Genomic DNA, 19,744 nt, shown 5'->3' with positions numbered 1-19,744 from the left:
AGGAGATTTCTGAGTTTCAGATCTGTGGTATCGTCCACTCTTATGGAATCTCGAATCCCACCCGAGAATTTCATGTCAAATAAACTGCTGCCTTCTCCTACCACAAACTTGACTCCAGCCTGGTGACGTTGGGTGTGGCTGTGGTGTTGGGTTTGTCTGTGGGTGTATACCCACATGTCAGTAAGCGCACTAGCATCCGGTCGCACCAAGTGGTTTCGGGTGTGTCTGTATTTTCGGGTGTGGCTGTGGCTGTGGTTTCAGGTGGCAGGTATTAGTATAGAATTCTTATCAGATCAACAAAATGTTGTACTTCTTCTCCAGAAGAACATATTTTGGCAAAATTCTTTTCCTTTCCGCGGCCATCAATTTCGCTTTCAAATAAATGGTAGGAAATTTTGAGTAACGAAGGCAGCTGATGTGAGGAAGAAGAAGAAAAACGTTTGAAAAGATCCTGAAGAATGAAGAATGGCAGTTGATTTTCCAGCAACCGCAAGTCCGGAATCACATCCCCCAGCATCCCAGGGTTGTTAAATATGTAATCATCTTCACCTTGAGAACTTGGAACGTATATGTAATAGTACCTCAATAAGAACACAATGACGAAGGCGGCATCCACTAAAACAATTCTAACAAATTTATGACTGGCAAACTCTTAGCTAAGTGGTTACATTTGTTCACTCTACGTCCAAGACCCAAAGTCTAAAAATCTTACTGATGCTGTTGCCAAAGGAACATTCACAAAATCTAAGAACAACTCATTCATTGACTTCCCCAACTCTTTCTGTATGGTTTGACAAACCTGTGCAAATGAAATTGTCAGTGTGCAAATGACATCGTGGATGATAATTGTATATTGATATTATTGTAGACATCGAAATTTCGGTAAATAAATGTTGACCGATAAATCAAAGTGTCAACGCTCATGTATTACATAAATTTTACACGTAGCGTGTGACTAAACGAAAATTGAAATGAGTTGGAAAAGTCATCAAATAGGACACGTGTCAACACCTGGCAGAAACGACTTATTTCATCTGGGATATTATATTCAAAATTAGGCCTTGGAAAATTCTATAAATACAAGCCCATTTCATTCAATGGGGGGGGGGAACCAATTCATATTACACCTTGAAGCTCTGAAGCTCTAAAACTCCGAAACTCTCAAGCATCCAGGTTCCCGAAGAATCAAGAAAGCGTTATTCGTTCTTAGTTCATCGTTCTTCCAAGATCAAGCCCCAACGGCCCTTGAAGAAAGTGTTCTTCGTTCATCGTTCTTCCAAGATCAAGCCCCAACGACCCTTTGGATCAACAATCATCCACCAATTCAAGATCAAGCCCCAACGGCACGGCCCTTGAAGAAAGTGTTCTTCGTTCTTCGTTCATCGTTCTTCCAAGATCAAGCCCCGACGGCCCTTGGATCAACCATCCACCAATTCAAGATCAAGCCCCGACGGCCCTTGAAGAAAGCACCATCGTTCATCATCCGTTCATCCAAGATGAAGCCCCAACGGCCCTTTGGATCAACAACGTCGACAAATCCACACATCCAACCGTTCTTCAAGATCAAGCCCAAAAGCCCTTGAAGATTCGTTCATCACTGTTCTTCAAGATCAAGCCCAAAAGCCCTTGGAGATCCGTTCATCACTGTTCTTCAAAGATCAAACTCAAAAGCCCCTTTGAAGATCCGCTCAAATCCACCTTCAAGATCAAGTCCACGGCCCTTAAAGAATGTTCATCCTTAGATCAAGCCCAACGGCCCTTTGGATCAATCGCACATCCACAAATACACACCTTACGGAGATCGAATCAGATGATCAAAATAGAGAGAGATTGTAACTCAAAATCATCAAATACAAATATTTGTTTGTGCACGTTGTTCTTGTCTCTTTCGTTTCAGGAATTTTCTGTGTTCACAATTATAACTTTCAAAATCTATAAAGACAACCTCTTCCAAAGGATGAGGAGGAAGAGAGTCCTATAATTGCTTGGGAAGGCATATGTATGCCCGTGTAGACAGATACTGCCCAAGTTTCACCCATTTCTAGCCGCTGCATCTGTCCTTTTCTTGGTGAGTTTTAGGACTTTCTCGCTGTCGTTCATTCCATTTTTTTTTATGTTGAATTTCCACATTTGCATGGATTTTATCTATGAATTTCTTTTTTGTGCATGTCCTTAGACCTGGACTGGATGTATGATTTGGTTTTGTTTTTATATCAGGAGACGTGGATGTCTGTTTTTTGGGAAGCCTTCTCTGCGTATGTGAAGCTAAGGAACAGGTGGTCACATCGGAGGATTATTCGGTATTTGCTGTGGCGTTTTTCGTCTTTGTGAAGGTATGGTACCAGTATGATTGTTTATGGTCAGACTTAAACATTAATGGGTTGTGTTTATTGTTCAAGGTTTTCTGCAATTGAAAACTTATACGAGCTAGAAGCCCTTTTTTGCAATTTATTTGGGAATTTCTCTCTCACACTCTTGCAGATCCCTCTTCACATTTTTTGCCAGAGAATCAATGTCGCCAGCCTCTTAGATGGTAGGAACAATGGTTACTGACTTATTTTTATTATTTAAGCATCCAAGGATGATTTTCTGTTTACTAATGTCCTAAAAGCTCTTCCTCTATTTATATTTTAATCCCTTTATTCTCATTTTGTCTACAAACCATTCTGCACCTTTGATTCAAACTTGATCATTCTTTAAATATCTGTATGTATTGTGCTTTACATTCTTTAATACTTTTGAAACATATTTTCTCACACATTTTCTAATCCCGCAGCAACACGCAGGCACTATTTCTAGTATATACTAAAAGAGAAAAACGCCTGAATCACTATTCATAGTACAATGGATTTTCGATTTTGCCCTCGCTTATTCGTCTATTATTACAACCTTGCCCCTATTGCTTTGCTGTCAAATGCTTAACAGTTTCGCGACGCTTGGAAATTCCGGAGACTTCTTTGTTATTTTTCCCTCACCATTTGGCTGTTTCCTCCCCCACCGCCAATCCATAAACCACAACACGAATCCGACCGCCTCTTCTTTCCCCTTCACTTTCACGGTGCCACCCCAACATCATCGGTAAGCTTTGAAACGTTTTTATGGGTGTGAATTTCTGAATGCATGTCTAAACTTTGTTTGGAATTTGGTTGTTTCCTCAATTCCCATCAACCCTTCTCACAACTTCATCTAAAATGCTCTGCATGTAAGATCTGTGTTCGTGTAGGTCATTTCAAAGGGATTTCAAGCTCGGTTGCAAAGATTTGATTCAAGTTTGTGGATTTGGGTAAGAAATTAAGAACCCCTAATCTTTTCTTAAGGTTTTAAATGCCACATGCATCACAATAATCCATTCAAAATCACAATTTTCCTCCGTGCTTCCTCCGTTTTTTCTTCACCATCAACCTTGCGGCAACTTCCTTGCCGATTCGAGCTGCTCGACCATGACATGAACGTCGCCTCCACACGTTTGACTCGCTGTACGTCCTTGGCTTGCCGCTCTCCTTATCTCCCTGTGATTCATTCTCCTCATTGGATTCTATTTGGGTGAGTTCTTGGTTGATACTCGCCCCCATGATTTTTCAATCTGGTTTTTTTGGGTGTCTTTAGTCGTCGTGTTGATAAGTTTTTTCTGAGTTTTTTTGCTTTTCGTTTGTGTTTTTTTTTTAATTTTTTTGGGGGTTTGATGAATGAATTTGTGTGGGAGTTTTTGAAGTTTTATTAATTATGTTGTATTTGGGCCCCTGGGTAAGCTTAGAAACCTTTGTAGATGTCGCATTCATGTAGATTTTTCTTCAAACATATGAAGAATTGTTAGTCTGCTGTACAATTTCCTCTGCCACCCTTGGAAAATCAACATGCACAGACATTTTAGAATTCTTCATTTAAATTTGCAGGGTTCAGGACAGTTTTTCTTTTAAAGTTATGGGTTCTTTTGATATGATTTTTTTTATTTGAATTATTCATTTAATTTTTGAGATCTTTTAGCAAATCTCCAAATTGAGTCATAATGATTAGGCTTGAAACAGATGCTATAAATCAGTTTTGGTGGAGGAGTTGTTCCGCAGCCTCAGGCAAAACAGAGGAATGTTTTTGAAATAAGGTCTGATCGAAACTTTTGTATAAAATTTCACAATTTTTGAGTTTTAAGCCATTCAAATTCACATTTGCCTACATTAATATATTAAGTAGGTTACTTATTGATTTTTTTTTGGGATTTTCTGTTTTTCATGGTTTCCTAATCCTTTGTCCGACTTGAATGTGTAGCTAAGCATACCAGCAAATCAAAAGGTTTTTTGAGACGGATGGGTGCTCTGGCTATTCCAATAGTTTCGGTACTGCTAGCATGGGTATTAATCATTGTGTTTGCCTACTAACGGCATAAGAAAAAGAGTAAAACAAAAGGTATGAGAAGTAGTCATCCCCTCTGAGTTGTTTAACGGTTTGATCTAAATAAAAGCAATGCAATTTCATCTTAATGAATCTCTACAATTGGTTCATGTGATAGCACAGACTATACGAAGAGAGATGAACTTGAAGAAGCGAGGAGACACCCCGAGTTGCAATATTTTGGTCTGAGCACCATAATAGCGGCCACAGATAACTTCTCACCCATTAACAAACTCGGCCAAGGGGGTTTTGGCATTTTTTATTAGGTGAATCACAATTCAGAAGTCTTACACATTTTACAATTGAATGATTTCTTCTAAGCATTATACAGTAAATTTGTTCTGTTTCTTCAAGTCTACTGTTTTTTTTTTTTTGGGGTTTTAAAGCATGAAAGCCTAATAGTAATACCGATTCATTACTTCAGGGCCACTTGCCAAATGGTCAGATTATTGCTGTAAAATATGTAGATTGCACTTGAACAAGGTTTGTTTCTCGAATCACATTCATTAGTTAGATTATTAATGTGCTTCGATAGTGGTTTTCAATATGATTTTGTAATTTCCCTTGAGAACTGTTTACACGTTTCCATATGGGTTTTTGAACTACAGAAAATTTTGTTATTCCTAAGATTTAATTGCTGTTATTGTATAGTTTAATTATTTTCCCCTAATATGATTGAATGGTAATTAGTTGTATAAATTTGGCTTTGACCGTTCTTTCTCCTCCTTGGATTCTATTTCCGTCTCTGACCCCATTGAGCTTCAGTTGAGCTCAAGTAAGCAGTCCTAGTGGCCAGCCTTCTTTTAGGTCACTCAAGGATAATTGGGATCAAATATTCGCATTTTCATTGTTTGAAGTAGGAAGCACCACTTTTTCCTCTAATTTTGTTTCTTCTGAAATTTAATGGTTCTGATTTGAATCATCTTGCAGAAGATTGAGAAACAGAAGGTTGGAGGACTAGATGATCAAGCACTGACTTATTTTTAAAGAAAATTTAAACCACGAAAATCCCAAAGTGATATCCCATGACCTACAACTATTTTTGTATTTGATTAATTTAATTCTTAATATTTTTCCGCGTTGATTTATGTTGAACTATGTCTAGGGTGGCCTTTGTTTAGATTGAAATACAAAATTAAATCACATTTGATTAGTTAAATCACATCTATATTAATGTGCAAATTTGCAGGATATTGACTATAATATTCACTTAGTCAGTTCTCTGTATTATCCTTTCTTCAACAGGGGTTGAGAACAATATTTAATATGTAGGTTGAATTGATTGAATATTTGGTTTTGTTGGTTGAAAAGTTTAATATTGTTTATTTGTATGCTCCGATCTTTGGTTGACGCTGTTATGTGGAAAAGACCCCTTATAAAAGATTAGAGATGTAACTGGTACTTTGTCTATATTCCTGTAATTTGATTGTATATTGTTTTATTTATTTTTGTAGGTTAAGAGTTTTTAATTTTTATGGGTTTATTGAATGCTTAATTCTCTAAGCATTTGACAAAGTAAGATTTGGGAGAGTGAGAATTTGTAATTACCTTGAGAGGAATTCTTTTTATTGCATCTACAAAATATTTAACATCATCTACTAACAACGCTTGGCTTTCCAGTAGACAAATAACAGAAGGACCTCCATACATTCCAGAGCATTGCTTTTATTTAGTGGATTACAGTGAATTGTTATCCCGTGTAGATAAAGTTGAAATTCTCATAGGTAATTAAACACATTTATAAACCTACATCTATATGCCATTTTTGTTTGCCAACATTTTTTCATCCTATAATCTTATGATATTGGATTGCCAAATTGCAAGATGTTGTGGGACGCATCACAGCAGTGCAACCAGACAGTTTTGAATCCCGCGGCATCGCGCGGGCTTCAGTGCTTGTTTGATGAAACTAAGTGAGCTGAAACTCCAAGCAACTCAAGCAATTATAAATTTTTATGCAATAAAACAACGAAATGGAAGTCCTTTTCAAGTGAAGGCATACGGCTTCATATGAAAAATAAAAGAATATGCCAAATAAATATCCGAGCAAACTAGTTGCCAAAGAACATATCATAAAGAGGCAGGTATGTCAGCGATCAAGATGATCATCTACTGTTCTCCCCCAACAATCCGTTCTAGTGTTCTTATAGGACCAGTGTACCGACTTCAAGCTCATGAACATAAGCTCAAAGTTAGCACAACCCAATACGCACAACCACTCCTACTAAATAGTTCTTAACTCCAATTGCCCCCTTTGAGGCATTGTGATTTATCCCCATCAATATCGTCCATTGAAACTTGTACATGTACGCGCATACAATGGTAACTTTTGGATGCCACTCATACAAAAGGTAATTTCTTTCACAATGATAATTCAACAAGATTTTAAATTTATTGATGTAGCTTCAAACAACTTCACCAAAACCAAACCTTTCAAGTGTTCATACAAAAGTTAACTTCTTTCACAATGGTAATTCAACAAAAAATGGAAATTCAGGGATGCAGCTTCAGACACCTTTTACTAAATTCATCTGACTCCTGCCAACCACAAATTCTCATGAAAATTCATTTCTCTGACAGAAGTTCAAAACTTAATTCATAAAACCTCTCAAAATTTTCGAGCTATTAAATTACTTCGCGGCCAAAAAATTCATCACTCAAGACTTAATCAGCAAATTAAACCACAAATCAGCAAATTAAACTACAACTAATCAGCAAATTACAATCAATAATTCGAAGAAAAAAAATGAAATTAACAAAATTCATCAGAGGAATATAATCCACCTCAAGTCCCAGAGAGCTCCGGTAGCGAAAGCAGAGGAGGGAAGAAAAGCTGAGAGCAATTTGGAACTGAAAATTGTTGAGGAGAAGAAGAGACTACGGTAATTTCGTCGAAACGACGACTGTCGTTTTCGTGACGCGACTTAAGAGTCTTCCGCCGCTGCCTGTGACCGTTCGATCGCGAGCTCGTCCAATCGAAAAAAAAAAAAAAAAAAAACCCCGCGGGAAATTAAAACGTGGGATTACGCGTCGCGAGGTAGTTGGTGGGATTAGTGCAGTGCGCGGGTGAGGTTAGCGTGGTTGAAATTTAATTAATTTAACGGTACGTCGGGCGGAGTAAAGGAATGTAGTGGCCGTTGGATCGAGTGCGGAGGAGAATCGTGGCCGTGGAATTTCTTGAAATGCGCGGCGCGTGGCGCGTATCTAAACGCCTCTTTGTATTTTGTAATCGGGAAACTGGAATGGCGATCCAATGGAAAAGTTATAGCCGCCTGGGCCTAGGCCGGTGTTGAATTTCGGTTCCTTTTTCCTTTTTTTGTCAAAGTCACCTTTTCGGTTCTATGCCGGTGTTAAATTTTCAATTGGTCTTCATCAAAAGAAAAGCACTTTCTCCATAATTTTTTTAGTGTATTTGAAATATAGAAAGTAATTTTTAAATAACTAAAAACGGTTTTAAAGAAAATGCCTCTATAAGCTAAATGGGATTTTACATGGATGTATTTGATTTTTTTCATATTTATCTACTGTTGTAGGCATATTTATATAATACGTGTTACTGTGAACGTATAAGTGCAAATGGATTGAAGTTTTAAATTCGAACTAGAAAGTTACGAATTTTCTAAATAAAAAGACATTTCAGTAAATTCGAATGGAACTTTCTGGAAGCCAATGGCTTCCTTTTTCTTCTTCCCTGCGTGTAAAACCAGCAGCTCTGCTGCTGTTCTTGATTTTTTTTTTCTCTTCTCCATTTGGCTCCCCTAACTTCAAATCTTCACATTTTTTCATTCGGTTATCTTTTTCGACAAATCTTATATCAAAATCTAAGCCTCATTAACCCCAACACATTACCACCTCGATTTTCCCTAAAAATGACCAAGGGCAAGAAAGGAAGCAAATCCTGCCGGAGAAACAACAAATTTCGGTCATTTCATCGGAATCTGACTTTATGCCACTCATGGGATTCCTTTCTATGTAAGTGGTTTCCTTTATTTATTTTAATTTGGTTGTGGATGCACAGTTACTTATTTTCTTTAATGATTTCCTTCTTTCAATGTTTTTGGATGTGATCTGCTTTGTTATCCTTTGAACTGGTGAAACATGGAACAAACTTTTCTTCTCAAAGTTAAGTAGGTTATTCCTATACCTAAGGTCATTGGTTGTGTGAGTACTTCTCATGAACGTTTTCTTTGTCATTTTAAAGGATGGAAATAGTTGACACTACCTTTCATGCTATATATATATATATATATATATATATCATGGTGTTAGTTATATCAATTTAGTGGTAAATCTGTTGATGTGGCTAACTTGTAGTAGTTTTATTCTCTATGTAATAATCCTAGATTAGTAAATGTTCTGCTAGTCTATTTTGGCTTATGAAGCAAAAGTATACTATTGAACTTCACATTTTGCTAAAACGACCATTGGTAGTAAAAATGTTCAAATCATGGTTAGTAAATTCCTTCAATATGGGATGTTTTGATTGTGTACTGTGAGTGACTTTAATATATGTGGTATCAATGATTATCCTAAAAATTCCCATGCTAGTATATTTAGTGAATATGGCTTGGTTTTACAAATGTGTGTTATATTAAAATATTACTTTTTAAATTCTATCATCTATCTATTGTATAAAAATATGAGTTGGAACCTCGTTAGAATTATTCTGTAAAACTCGTTTGTCTGGATGATTGGATATTGGTTAGTTAAGTGGAATCGATAGCATCGTACCCAGTGCACAAGGCTCCCGCTTTACGCAGGGTCTGGGAGAGGTGAATGTCGGCTAGCCTTACCCCCATTTATGGAGAGGCTGCTCCCAAGTCTCGAACCCGAGACCTACCGCTCATGGGCGAAGGCACTTGCCATCGCACCAAGTGCGACCTCAAGTGGAATCGATAGCATGTACATTTAAAATTGTGATTCATGATGAATTGACACATGTTTTAGAATGTGTATGATGTGATTCAATGATCATTGTCTTGTCGGATTGATGGTGTGTATGCTAAGAATTATGATTCATATTAATTTGGTGCTTGTTGTGAGTTGATCTAACTGCACCATATAGCAGTGGAACATGGATGGTCCTGCTACGTATTCCAAGGGTGATCATGCTTGGTATATCCGCAATGGGTGATCACTGCCTGCACGATTAGACTATGCTTATGGTTCTGCTTGGTTTATCTGCAATGGGAGACCATACACATTCTAGAAGTGGTCATACTCGGTATATCAGCGATGGGGATTGTTAGGGGTGATCATGCTTGGTATATCTATAATGGGTGATCACTGCCTGCACGGTTAAGCTATGCTTATGGTTCCGCTTGGGTTATCCGCAATGGGGGACCATGTGCATTCTAGGAGTGATCATGCTTGGTATATTCGTGATGAGTGATCACTAACTAGAGTTAGGATATGGTCCTGCTTGGTATATCCGCGACATGGGACCATACTGCTTCGTATATCCGTGACAGGGAACCATATGTATTTCAGGGGTGATCATGTTTGGTATATCTGCGATGGGTGATCACTACCTGCACGATTAGATTATGCCTATTAGTTGTACTTGGTACATTTCGATAGGCGACCATATTTTAGTTGGATTTCGTTGAGTGGTCCAGAATCCCTGCTCTTGCTCATTTCCATAAGGTTAGTCCGACCCTAGATCCGAGTGAATAGGAATTGCTCACAGTAGACGTTGTGTTTATAAATTAGATTTATCATGTTATTACTTGGAATCCAGGTAAGGAATTATGTAGAATTCCTTTATTAAATTTCGTGAATTGATATGTGATCTTATTGATTGATTAACGTAGCTAAATGTTAATATTGTGTATTAATTAATTGGAGTGATTGTGGAATGTTGTGGGATATGATTGTTATTATTATGATTAGACTCGTTGACTAATGTGGCTAGAGAATAATATTGTGCTTCGTTGATTGTTCTTTGAGATGTTGCATGTTATGTATTGCGGTATTATGTTGAAACATAGTGATTTATGTGATCGATGAAGTGGAAATCTTGAATGTCATGTGGGTTGTTATGTAGTCCTGAAACTAGTAATTCATGCATGTCAAGTTCCAATAATTGATGGAGGAATGCTATGCTTTTTGTTAGAACGTACTGTGATAAACGTCGGAGTGCAATGAAAGGTAAGCTACGAATGACCTGATCTCTTCTTAGGGTACATAGGCAGTCTAACAAAAGGTTAGATGCAGCCATGAAATAAAAGAAAATGACTACGTGGTTAAATCATTGATTGTGTTTTGGTCTTTTCTCGAAGGCGAGACATTATAAATAAACAAGAATGTGGTGTCATCATGTGTCGATCTTGGACGTGTGTCGAGATCAGAACGTGACACTTTGAGGTTCAACAATTACATTTTTGAACAAGCAATTCCATATCCTTGAGAGTGATGCTTAAAGCAACATTTTAATGGAAATGTTCACTTGGTGTGGCCTAAAAACAACAAACATGATCCAATTACTCTTCTTTTTCTTCAAACATACAAAGACATAAGCATAGGTCTATGAACATTAAATTGGTACGACATAAGTAGCTACGTACGTATTAATTTAGGAAATGATTTCGTATAAGCATAGGTCTATGAACATTAAATTGGTACGACATAAGTAGCTACGTACGTATTAATTTAGGAAATGATTTCCGCACAATTGGTTGCATTTGAGGCTAAAAAATATAGAAGTGCAGAAGACAAAAGATGACAAAAGGGTCTGCAAAAATCACTTCCCTTTATTTACAAAACACATTTTCAATGAAAGCCATTACAAGTAGACACTGCTTCCCTATCATATATAAAATCACACTCTTCAATACTTTATTTTGTTGAAACATCTTATTACACTCACTTGAAGGAAACCTGAGATTGAAATGAAAACTCTGTACTCTCAAAGACTAGGCTAGACTTCTACGGATACGGCGAGGGAGAGACTTGCGGATCCTTCAGAGAAGGAGAGACTTGCGGTCGTTGATGCTTAAAGGACAGATTTATAAGAGCGGGACAGATTTATATGAGCACGCTGTTTGTATGAGAGTGAGTATGAGTAGAATAACAGCCGCAGCAACAGAAATAGTGGACCAAGGCGTGTTAAAATATTTCTGTTTCAAAATTACCATCCATCCGCGGCAGAGCACTTTGCGGTATTCTATCAGTTTTTCACAATGAGGGGCATAATACCAGTCGTCAACTATCATCCCGGTGCCAAGGTCATGAAGCAAATTTGATATCTTCTGGGTATCACCTAGCCAATTTTCAATAATTCCCTTCTCAACAAGCAATTGCACATCCTCTCGGGTTTTCGCGAGACGCTTCATAAGGAAAACATAATTAGCTAGGCAATCCTCCTCCTCCTTTCTGTGATGGCATTGTTCAAAAGCAAGGAGATTTCTGAGTTTCAGATCTGTGGTATCGTCCACTCTTAACTTTGGAATTTTGAGGATCCCACACGAGAATTTAATGTCAAATAAGCTGCTGCCTTTTCCTACCTTAAACTTCGCTCCAGCCTGGTGTAGCTCTGTCACGTTGGGTGGGTCTCTGGTTTTGGGCGTGGCTGTGGTTTTAGGTTTCTTTTTTGGTTCCAACGGTAGGTATAGAATTCTTATCAGATCAACAAAATGTTTTACTTCTACTCCAGAAGAACTTATCTTGTTAAATTTCTCTTTTTTTACCTCGCTATCGATTTCGCTTTGGAAAAAATTGTAGGAAATTTCAAGTAACGAAGGCAGCTGAAGTTGAAGTTGAGGAGGAATAAGTTTGAAAAGATCTTGAAGAATGAAGAATGGCAGCTGATTTTCAAGCAACTGCAAATCTCGAATCACATCCGATTTCATCGTAGGCTTGCTGAATATGTAATCATCTTCGTCCTCTCGATAATTTACGACTTCAAACCTCAATAATAAATCAATGACGAAGGCGGCATCCACTGAAACAATTCTTACAAATTCACCCTTGTCAAACACAATGGGTTCTGCATAAAAACCTCGCAACTCTTTCTCTTGCTCCTGTATCTTTTGTAAACAATCAGACAATTTTACCTTGGTTTTACTTAGAAAATGTTTCAGGTACCTTAATTTGTGCTCTTCCATGGCTTTTAAGGGTCCGTTGCCATGGTGAAGTGGGCCTACATAGACTACTTGAGGTGTATATGCTTTCTCATTTACTTGCCGTAGTCGCTCAGGAACTCTATAGATACACCGCTCAGGGGACAGGCCAGACAAGTTATCCAACTGGTTTTCTATGTCATGTGCCATTTTATCGTCTGACATCTTTCCCTGCATTGATTCAAATATTTCATTAGGCACACAATCAACTAAGATACTTCGAGCAAACTTTTGTAAGAAACCAAAAAAACCCCGCCAAATGCATTCGGAGTTGGTGGACTGTTGCTACTAAATATTCGTATGAACCCTGATTGCACTGGTCCAATATCGGATGAGAGATTTTTCGGTGAGATCGGAATAAAGGGTAATACATCACGTGTCACTATACAAATGATGAGATATGTGTGTTAAAAAGTTAATAACTTAAAAAATAAAATTTCCCACCACTTATACAAAAACATGTGGTGTACCATCCGTATTTCGGTCACAATGAAAAATTTCTCCTCATGGATATGGTGTTGGATTTCTATCTATATGTTTCGGGTTCAAAACTCCCCTCCCCTGAATCATTGTAAGAGTTTCGAATTCTCCTCATTCTCTTAATAATAATAAAATTAATAAAAAAAAGTTTTCATATGAACCCTGACGAACCATGGACAAGTAGGTAAGGGAATCGAACTCAAAATCTTGTGGGAATGAGTGTTGTGATAATTTTTTAGTGTCAATGACAGTACTTCTCATAAAAAATATAATTAAAATGAAGTGAGTTTGCATCTGCCTTGTATATAGAAAACAAGCAAGTTTGTACGGTTAATTTGCCTCATGTAGATAACTAAGAAAACTCAACAATATTACTTGCTATCCTCTGGTATATGAAAAATAAATTTTCTTTTAACAATAGCATAATGATAGGCTGGCCATATATAACCATTTTTCTTCAGTATGTTTTTGCAGAAGGTGTTTACTTGGAAAAATTAAATTAATTTCATGACTCGTGTAGCTAACTACCCTTATCTTTCCTTAACTATAAACATAAGTGGTTGATACTATTTCTCCAATTAACATAGTGAGTCTGACATAACGTGGATTTGGAAGAGTCTCAATATTGTGCTAGCCAGATTTATTTCACTTATTGTGCGTGATTAATTTAACCTTTTAGCTATACATTTTGTTTAAACGTGATTAATTGTAGCTATACTTTTTTGTTTAAACCCTTCCACTAATGCAACTGGAATTAATTGCTTTCCAACTCCTATACACCAAACTCTTGTATTTTACTAATTATAATTAGCTTAGGATGTAATTTACTTTGATAATGGAATCATAAGTTCAACACTGCTTTAAATTTGCAAAACTTTATGAACCCCGCTATTGACACCTATTTTGTTCTTTATTGTAAATAGAGTTGTAAATAAATTTCAATCTGCATTTAAATATTTTCTATCGTATATATATCTAGTACTTTCCATATGTTTTATACTGTTTAAAAACCCGAAGCATCTATACGTTCTTTAGCATACAAAGAATTTTTCTCTCGCAACGCTTACTAGGGTCTTAACCTCAAACGGTTTAAAGTGCTCTTAAACCCAACTACATCTACTTTCTAAGAGATGAGAATCACTTACACGAACTTCTTCACTTTCAATTTCAGCCTCACTTTCGGTTGGCATCACTGTTTTTCCCAAATTCGTTGGCTCCTCCACGGGGTCCGAAGCCTACAACAAACAATCATACCATAAGTCTGACACCAGTCATGTATACGCTTAAGTGGTTGATTGAAGACAATGTCAATGAATGGTTCTACTTAATAGACATAAGACCAAAACATATGTATATACACAGTCAAACTATTCAACTAAAATATATTAAGAAGAAAGCTGCAGCGTTCCCTTAACCGGTAAGTATGAAACAAAAGGCTTCAAAACAATGGATATGTGCAACATAGCAATGGAGAAGAAACAAGCCAGATGAAAGGAAAAAAAAAGGATTATAAATTGAAAAGTGAGTTGTTATTGGTACTAATAATATGTTGTCTAACACGGTTTGAAATGAAATTTATTCTTTTGAGAATGATTGCGTGATAATTTTTTAATGTATCAATAACAGTACATTTCATCGAAAATGAAAAAGAAAATGAAGTGAATTAGCACTTGCTTTGTATACAGGAAAACAAGCAAGTTTGTACGGTCAATTTGCCTCTTGTAGATGACTAAGAAAACTCAATACATATTGCTCCTCTGGTAACTGAAAATTAAATTTTCTTTTACCTATAGCACAATAATAGGCTGCCTATATATAAGCATTTCTTCTTCAATAAGTTTTTGCAGAACATGTTTAATGGGCCATATTAAATTAATGTCGTGATTCATGTAGCTAACTGCCCTTATCTTTCTTTAATTATAAACATAAGTGGTTGATACTAATTCTCCTATTAATGTAGTGACAATCTAACTGATCGTGGATTTGGAAAAGTCTCAATATTGTGCTAGCTTGATTTATCCCACTTACTATGCTCGATTAATTTAGTTTTCTCGTACCGTATAATGTTAATGAGAGAAAAGTTTAAACTACCCAAACTATAGATGAAGAAAAAATTCTTTCACTTATTGCACAACAATAAGTGTTGGAAAATGGGCTAAGAGCTAGTTTGAGATTGCTGTAGTGTTTTTTTTAAACTGTTTTTGTTGTGCTATGAGAACAAACAATTGTGAAAAAAAGGTAAGTATTCAGTAAACTATAGTGCTAAAAATGTTTTTAGCCAAAAAAGAGACGAGTGTAGGATTGTCAATATGAAAGTTTTATTAATTGAAACTATTCACCTGCTCCTATAAAAAAAAAGTGTTCGTTTAGAAGTATGGATAGAATTGCTTCTACTTTTTTCTATTTTACACCCATGATTTTGAAAAAAAAAAAAAACATTTTTTATTTTCAAACACAATTTTAGTCAATTATTAAAAAAAGCTGCTTTTAGAAAAATTTAAGCAATTTCAAACCGGCTCTGTCATCTGGGGATGAGAGCAATGAAAGAAAATCCAGTTTGGAGGATTTGCCCTAGACAAACGAGCAACCTTAATTTGGTTTGCAAAGACAACTATATATGTAAGGGTACTTTAGGCATTTCCTATCCTCTGATCATTCAATCTTTTATATATTTCTTTCTATTAATGAAACGGTGGTATTATCTAGACTTAGCGTTCCTCCCGTGTTCCTCGCATTCGTGTCGTTTTGGTGACATACTCGATATTTTAATGGGTCGTGTCGTGTAACAACCTGTTAAAATGAAGGGATAATAAGACTTGACTCAAACTCGACTGTTAATATTAACGGGTAATATGACCTAAACCGTTACCCGTTAAAAAGAATAAATTTTTACTTCAATAAATATTCAAATGAAAACGTAATACTAAATTAGCATATACACAACACATTATCACATAATACCCAAAAATAAGAGCCTAAAGAAAAAACACTAGTATATTATTCCAATATACCAAACGTCCAACAATATGCAAAATGAAGAGCCCTTTTTTTCCAAGATTGTGGAGCCTAATCATAATAATTAATGGCTAAGTGTGAAAAATGTAAAAAAATAAATAAAAAATAATAAACAATCGCTCGTAATGATAAGTTTTACAATTTTCATAAAGAGGTCAACTCTGAAATTCGGCACCATATTCCACAAATCCTAGATTTATATTTAACCGTCGATCATTGTTTACGCTCTATTATTCTCACTGGATTTTGTTTTTCAGATTATCTTTTTTTTGAAAACATGACCTTTTAGCGGATGTAGAAAAATGAATGGTTCATAACATTGATATCATGTTCAAATTTTTTACGGTTAGTGAAAATATTGCTCAGAGTTTATTAAATCTCAAGAAACATTCAATATCGACTCATTATCTTAGTTAATCGTAAACATTGGAACATGATATTAACGATCTAAACCGTTCATGTTTTTGCATCCGCTAAAAGGTCATGTTTTCAAAAAAGAAAATCTAAAAAACTAAATCCAGAAAGAAAAATGGAGTGTAAACAATGATCGGCAGCTACATATAAATCTAGGGTTTGGCATTATGGTGCCAAATTTCGGAGTTGACCCCTTTACAAAAATTGTAAAGCTTGTCATTATGAGTGATTGTGTATTATTATTTTTTTACATTTTTCACACTTCTACATTAATTATTAAGAATTTTTCTTCATTTTGTACTCAAACAAAAAAATTATTCATGAGGGTTTAGAGGGTTCTAGAAATCCAAACGACAATGTAACTGTTGTCTAAATGTAGAGAATGCAATCACCAACGTATGTATATTCTTTCCACATTTTTTACATACTTTGAACTCCCCCTAAAAACACTATTCATGAGGGTTTGTAGGGTCTTAAAAATACAAATGACGATATACCCAACGTCTAAGCATAAAGACTGAGATCACGAGCATTTGCATACTTTTTTTCACATTGTTCACACTTGTAAATTAATTATTATGAAATTTTTAATGTGCAAGTATTTTTAAACTGTTTTGGTATTTTTAATGTGCTTTGGAATGTTACTATGGCAATAATTGTCCCTTCATTTGGCAATAATGGTCTTTACACATGGAGATAGATGAACTTTCATTTGATAGACATTTATAATTGGGGGCCATGAGACCAATAATTGTAGAACAGAGTTATACTGCACCAGTAGCAAGTTGTTGGATATTTTATTTGTGGGTTAAGAGGAATTTTATTATGTCAAGCTCATTGTGAGGTTTAACTCACTCTCATACTTTATTAGTGTAGTTAATATTGTTTGTTAAAAAAATTAATTAATTTTTCATCCCGTTTGAGTATATTTTTATTTCTCGATATATATTTAATTTAGACTTTCTTTTCTCAAAGATGAATCCTTCTTAACCATTGGTTGATGACAAGAATCAATAACAGTGTGACATCACCTAGGTTAATTTCATCTGGCAATAGTGGTCCCTTCACTTGGGGATTGACGAACTTTCATTTGAAGTACATATATAATTGGGGGACATATGGCCAATAATTGTAGAACATAGGTATAATGCACTAGTCGTGATTCATGTAGCTAACTGCCCTTGTCTTTCCTTAACTACAAACATAAGTTATTGATACTAATTCTCCAATTAATGTTGTGACAATCTGGCAGAACGTGGATTTGGAAAAGTCACGATATTGTGCTAGCCTGATTTATCTCACTTACTATGTTCAATTAATTTAGTTTTCTCGTACCTTATAATATTAATGAGAGAAAAGTTTAAACTACTCACACTGTAGATGAAGAAAAAATTCATTCACTTATTGCAATAATATGTGCTGGAAGATGGGCTAAAAGCTAGTATGAGATTATTGTAGTTTTTTTTTTAAACTAATTTTAATGTGCTATGAGAATAAATAACTATGAAAAAAAAAACAGGTAAGTGTTTGGTAAACTATAGTGCTAAAAATGTATTTAGCCAATAAATAGACGAGGGTAGGATTGTCAATATGAAAGTTTCATTAATTAATACTATTCACCATCTCCTATAAAAAAAAGTGTTTATTTAGAAGTATGGGTATAACTGCTTCTAGTTTTTGCTATTTTACACCCATGATTTTGAAAGAAAACAAATTTTTTTTTTCATTTACCAAACAGAATTTTAGCCAACTATTAAAAAAATCTGCTTTTCGAAAAATTTAAGCAATTCCAAACCAACTCTAACTGGCGTCTGGAGATGAGAGCAATGAGAGAAAATCCAGTTTGAAGGATTTGCCCTAGACAAACAAGCAACCTCAATTTGGCTTGCAAAGACAACTATATAAGCAAGTGTACTTTAGGCATTTCCTATCCTTTGCTTATCATTCAATCTTTTATATATTTCTTTCTATTAATGAATTGGTGGTATTATCTAGACTTGGCGTTCCTCTCGTATTCCTCGTGTTCGTGTCGTTTTCGTGACATACTCGATATCTTAATGGGTCGTGTCGTGTAACAACCCGTTAAAAGGAAGGGATAATAAGACCTGACTCGAACTCGACTATTAATATTAATAGGTAATATGACATAACCTGTTACCCGTTAAAAAGAATAGATTTTACTTCAATTAATAATCAAATGAAAACATAATACTAAATTAGTATCTACACACCACATTATCGCATAAATATCACTTCAAAACATAAAAACACATTTGTCTTTCAAGTATTACATACCTTAAAATAAGAGCCTAATGAAAAAACATTAGCACATTATTCAAATATATCAAACGTCCAACGATATGTAAAATGAAGAGCCTTTTTTTTCAAGATTGTGGAGCCTAATAAAAATTCATAATAATTAATGGCTAAGTGTGAAAAATGTTAAAAAAAAATAAAAAATAATATACAATCCCTCAAAATGACGAGTTTTACAATTTTCATGAAAGGGTTAACTCTGAATCGGCTTTGGGCCTCGGCCCCGCCCTCACGGTTTTGTTTTTGGGAACTCACACGAGAACTTCCCAGTGGGTCACCCATCTTGGGAATGCTCTCGCACGAATTCGCTTAACTTCGAAGTTCCAATGGAATCCGAAGTTAGTGAGTTCAGCAGAGTGGCTCTGATACCATTCTGTCACATCCCAGTCTTGACTCCACCGTAGCACAATATTGTCCGCTTTGGGCCCCGGCCACACCCTCACAGTTTTGTTTCTGGGAACTCACACGAGAACTTCCCAGTGGGTCACCCATCCTGGGAATGCTCACGCATGAACTCACTTAACTTCAGAGTTCCGATCAAATCCGAAGCCAGTGAGTTCCCAATAGGGGTCATGCTATATAGAGGTGGGCAAGTACATATAAGACACCTAACCCCCTCTCCGTTGGTCAATGTGAGATGTTACATGTTAGGCGCTAGTCAAGCAACGGACTGGGGCCTAGCAGTTAGGCGCCTAGGCGAGATTTAGGCAGAAGCCTAGATGGATTTAAATGAATTTCTTTTATCATAAAATAAACATTAAACAATATTTACATTATTTTTTAAAAATTAATACAATATTTATAGATAATGTGAAGGTTTAAGATAAATACGATGGAGTCTTAAAAAGAGGAAAAAAAATACATACAAGAATAATAAATAAATAAATACGAGAAATGGGTTAACAAACCAAAAAAAAAAAAGTGGGGTCATAAAAGAAAAAAAAAGGGAGAATACTTGGGCACTCACTGAGGAGTACCCAATATACTGATTTTTTGGCTTAAAACAATTAAAT

General features: G+C 35.8%; 1 protein-coding gene and 1 long non-coding RNA gene across 5 annotated transcripts in view; one reads left to right on the top strand and one right to left on the bottom strand.

The window, feature by feature from the left end:
• The window catches only part of LOC103456061 (UPF0481 protein At3g47200-like), a 79,826-nt gene extending 65,063 nt beyond the window's left edge, over positions 1-14,763 (bottom strand). The window contains exons 1-3 of one of the 3 annotated variants that reach the window (XM_070813256.1): positions 14,661-14,763; positions 14,132-14,221; positions 12,567-12,677 (exon numbers count right to left, since the gene is read on the bottom strand). In XM_070813256.1, coding sequence (XP_070669357.1) covers positions 12,567-12,677; positions 14,132-14,176 — 156 coding nt within the window. In that variant the 5' untranslated portion in view covers positions 14,177-14,221; positions 14,661-14,763. Of the gene's footprint in view, positions 1-11,120; positions 12,678-14,131; positions 14,327-14,660 lie in introns of those variants that run through there. The other 2 variants (XM_070813259.1, XM_070813257.1) reach the window with 2 other exon arrangements.
• Positions 3,402-5,548, top strand: LOC139192452 (uncharacterized). Of its 2 annotated transcripts, none has more exons than XR_011576618.1 (6): positions 3,402-3,543; positions 4,026-4,099; positions 4,264-4,401; positions 4,510-4,652; positions 4,811-4,869; positions 5,317-5,548. It is a non-coding gene; the product is annotated as an uncharacterized lncRNA (long non-coding RNA). The 2 variants fall into 2 exon arrangements; XR_011576619.1 differs by having other exon boundaries at positions 3,409-3,543; positions 4,015-4,099.
• Positions 14,764-19,744: the final 4,981 nt, after the last annotated feature.

The sequence above is a fragment of the Malus domestica genome, chromosome 15 (assembly GCF_042453785.1).
Source record: "Malus domestica chromosome 15, GDT2T_hap1".
NCBI lineage: Eukaryota > Viridiplantae > Streptophyta > Magnoliopsida > Rosales > Rosaceae > Malus > Malus domestica.
This window is presented reverse-complemented; position numbering and strand designations above follow the sequence as displayed.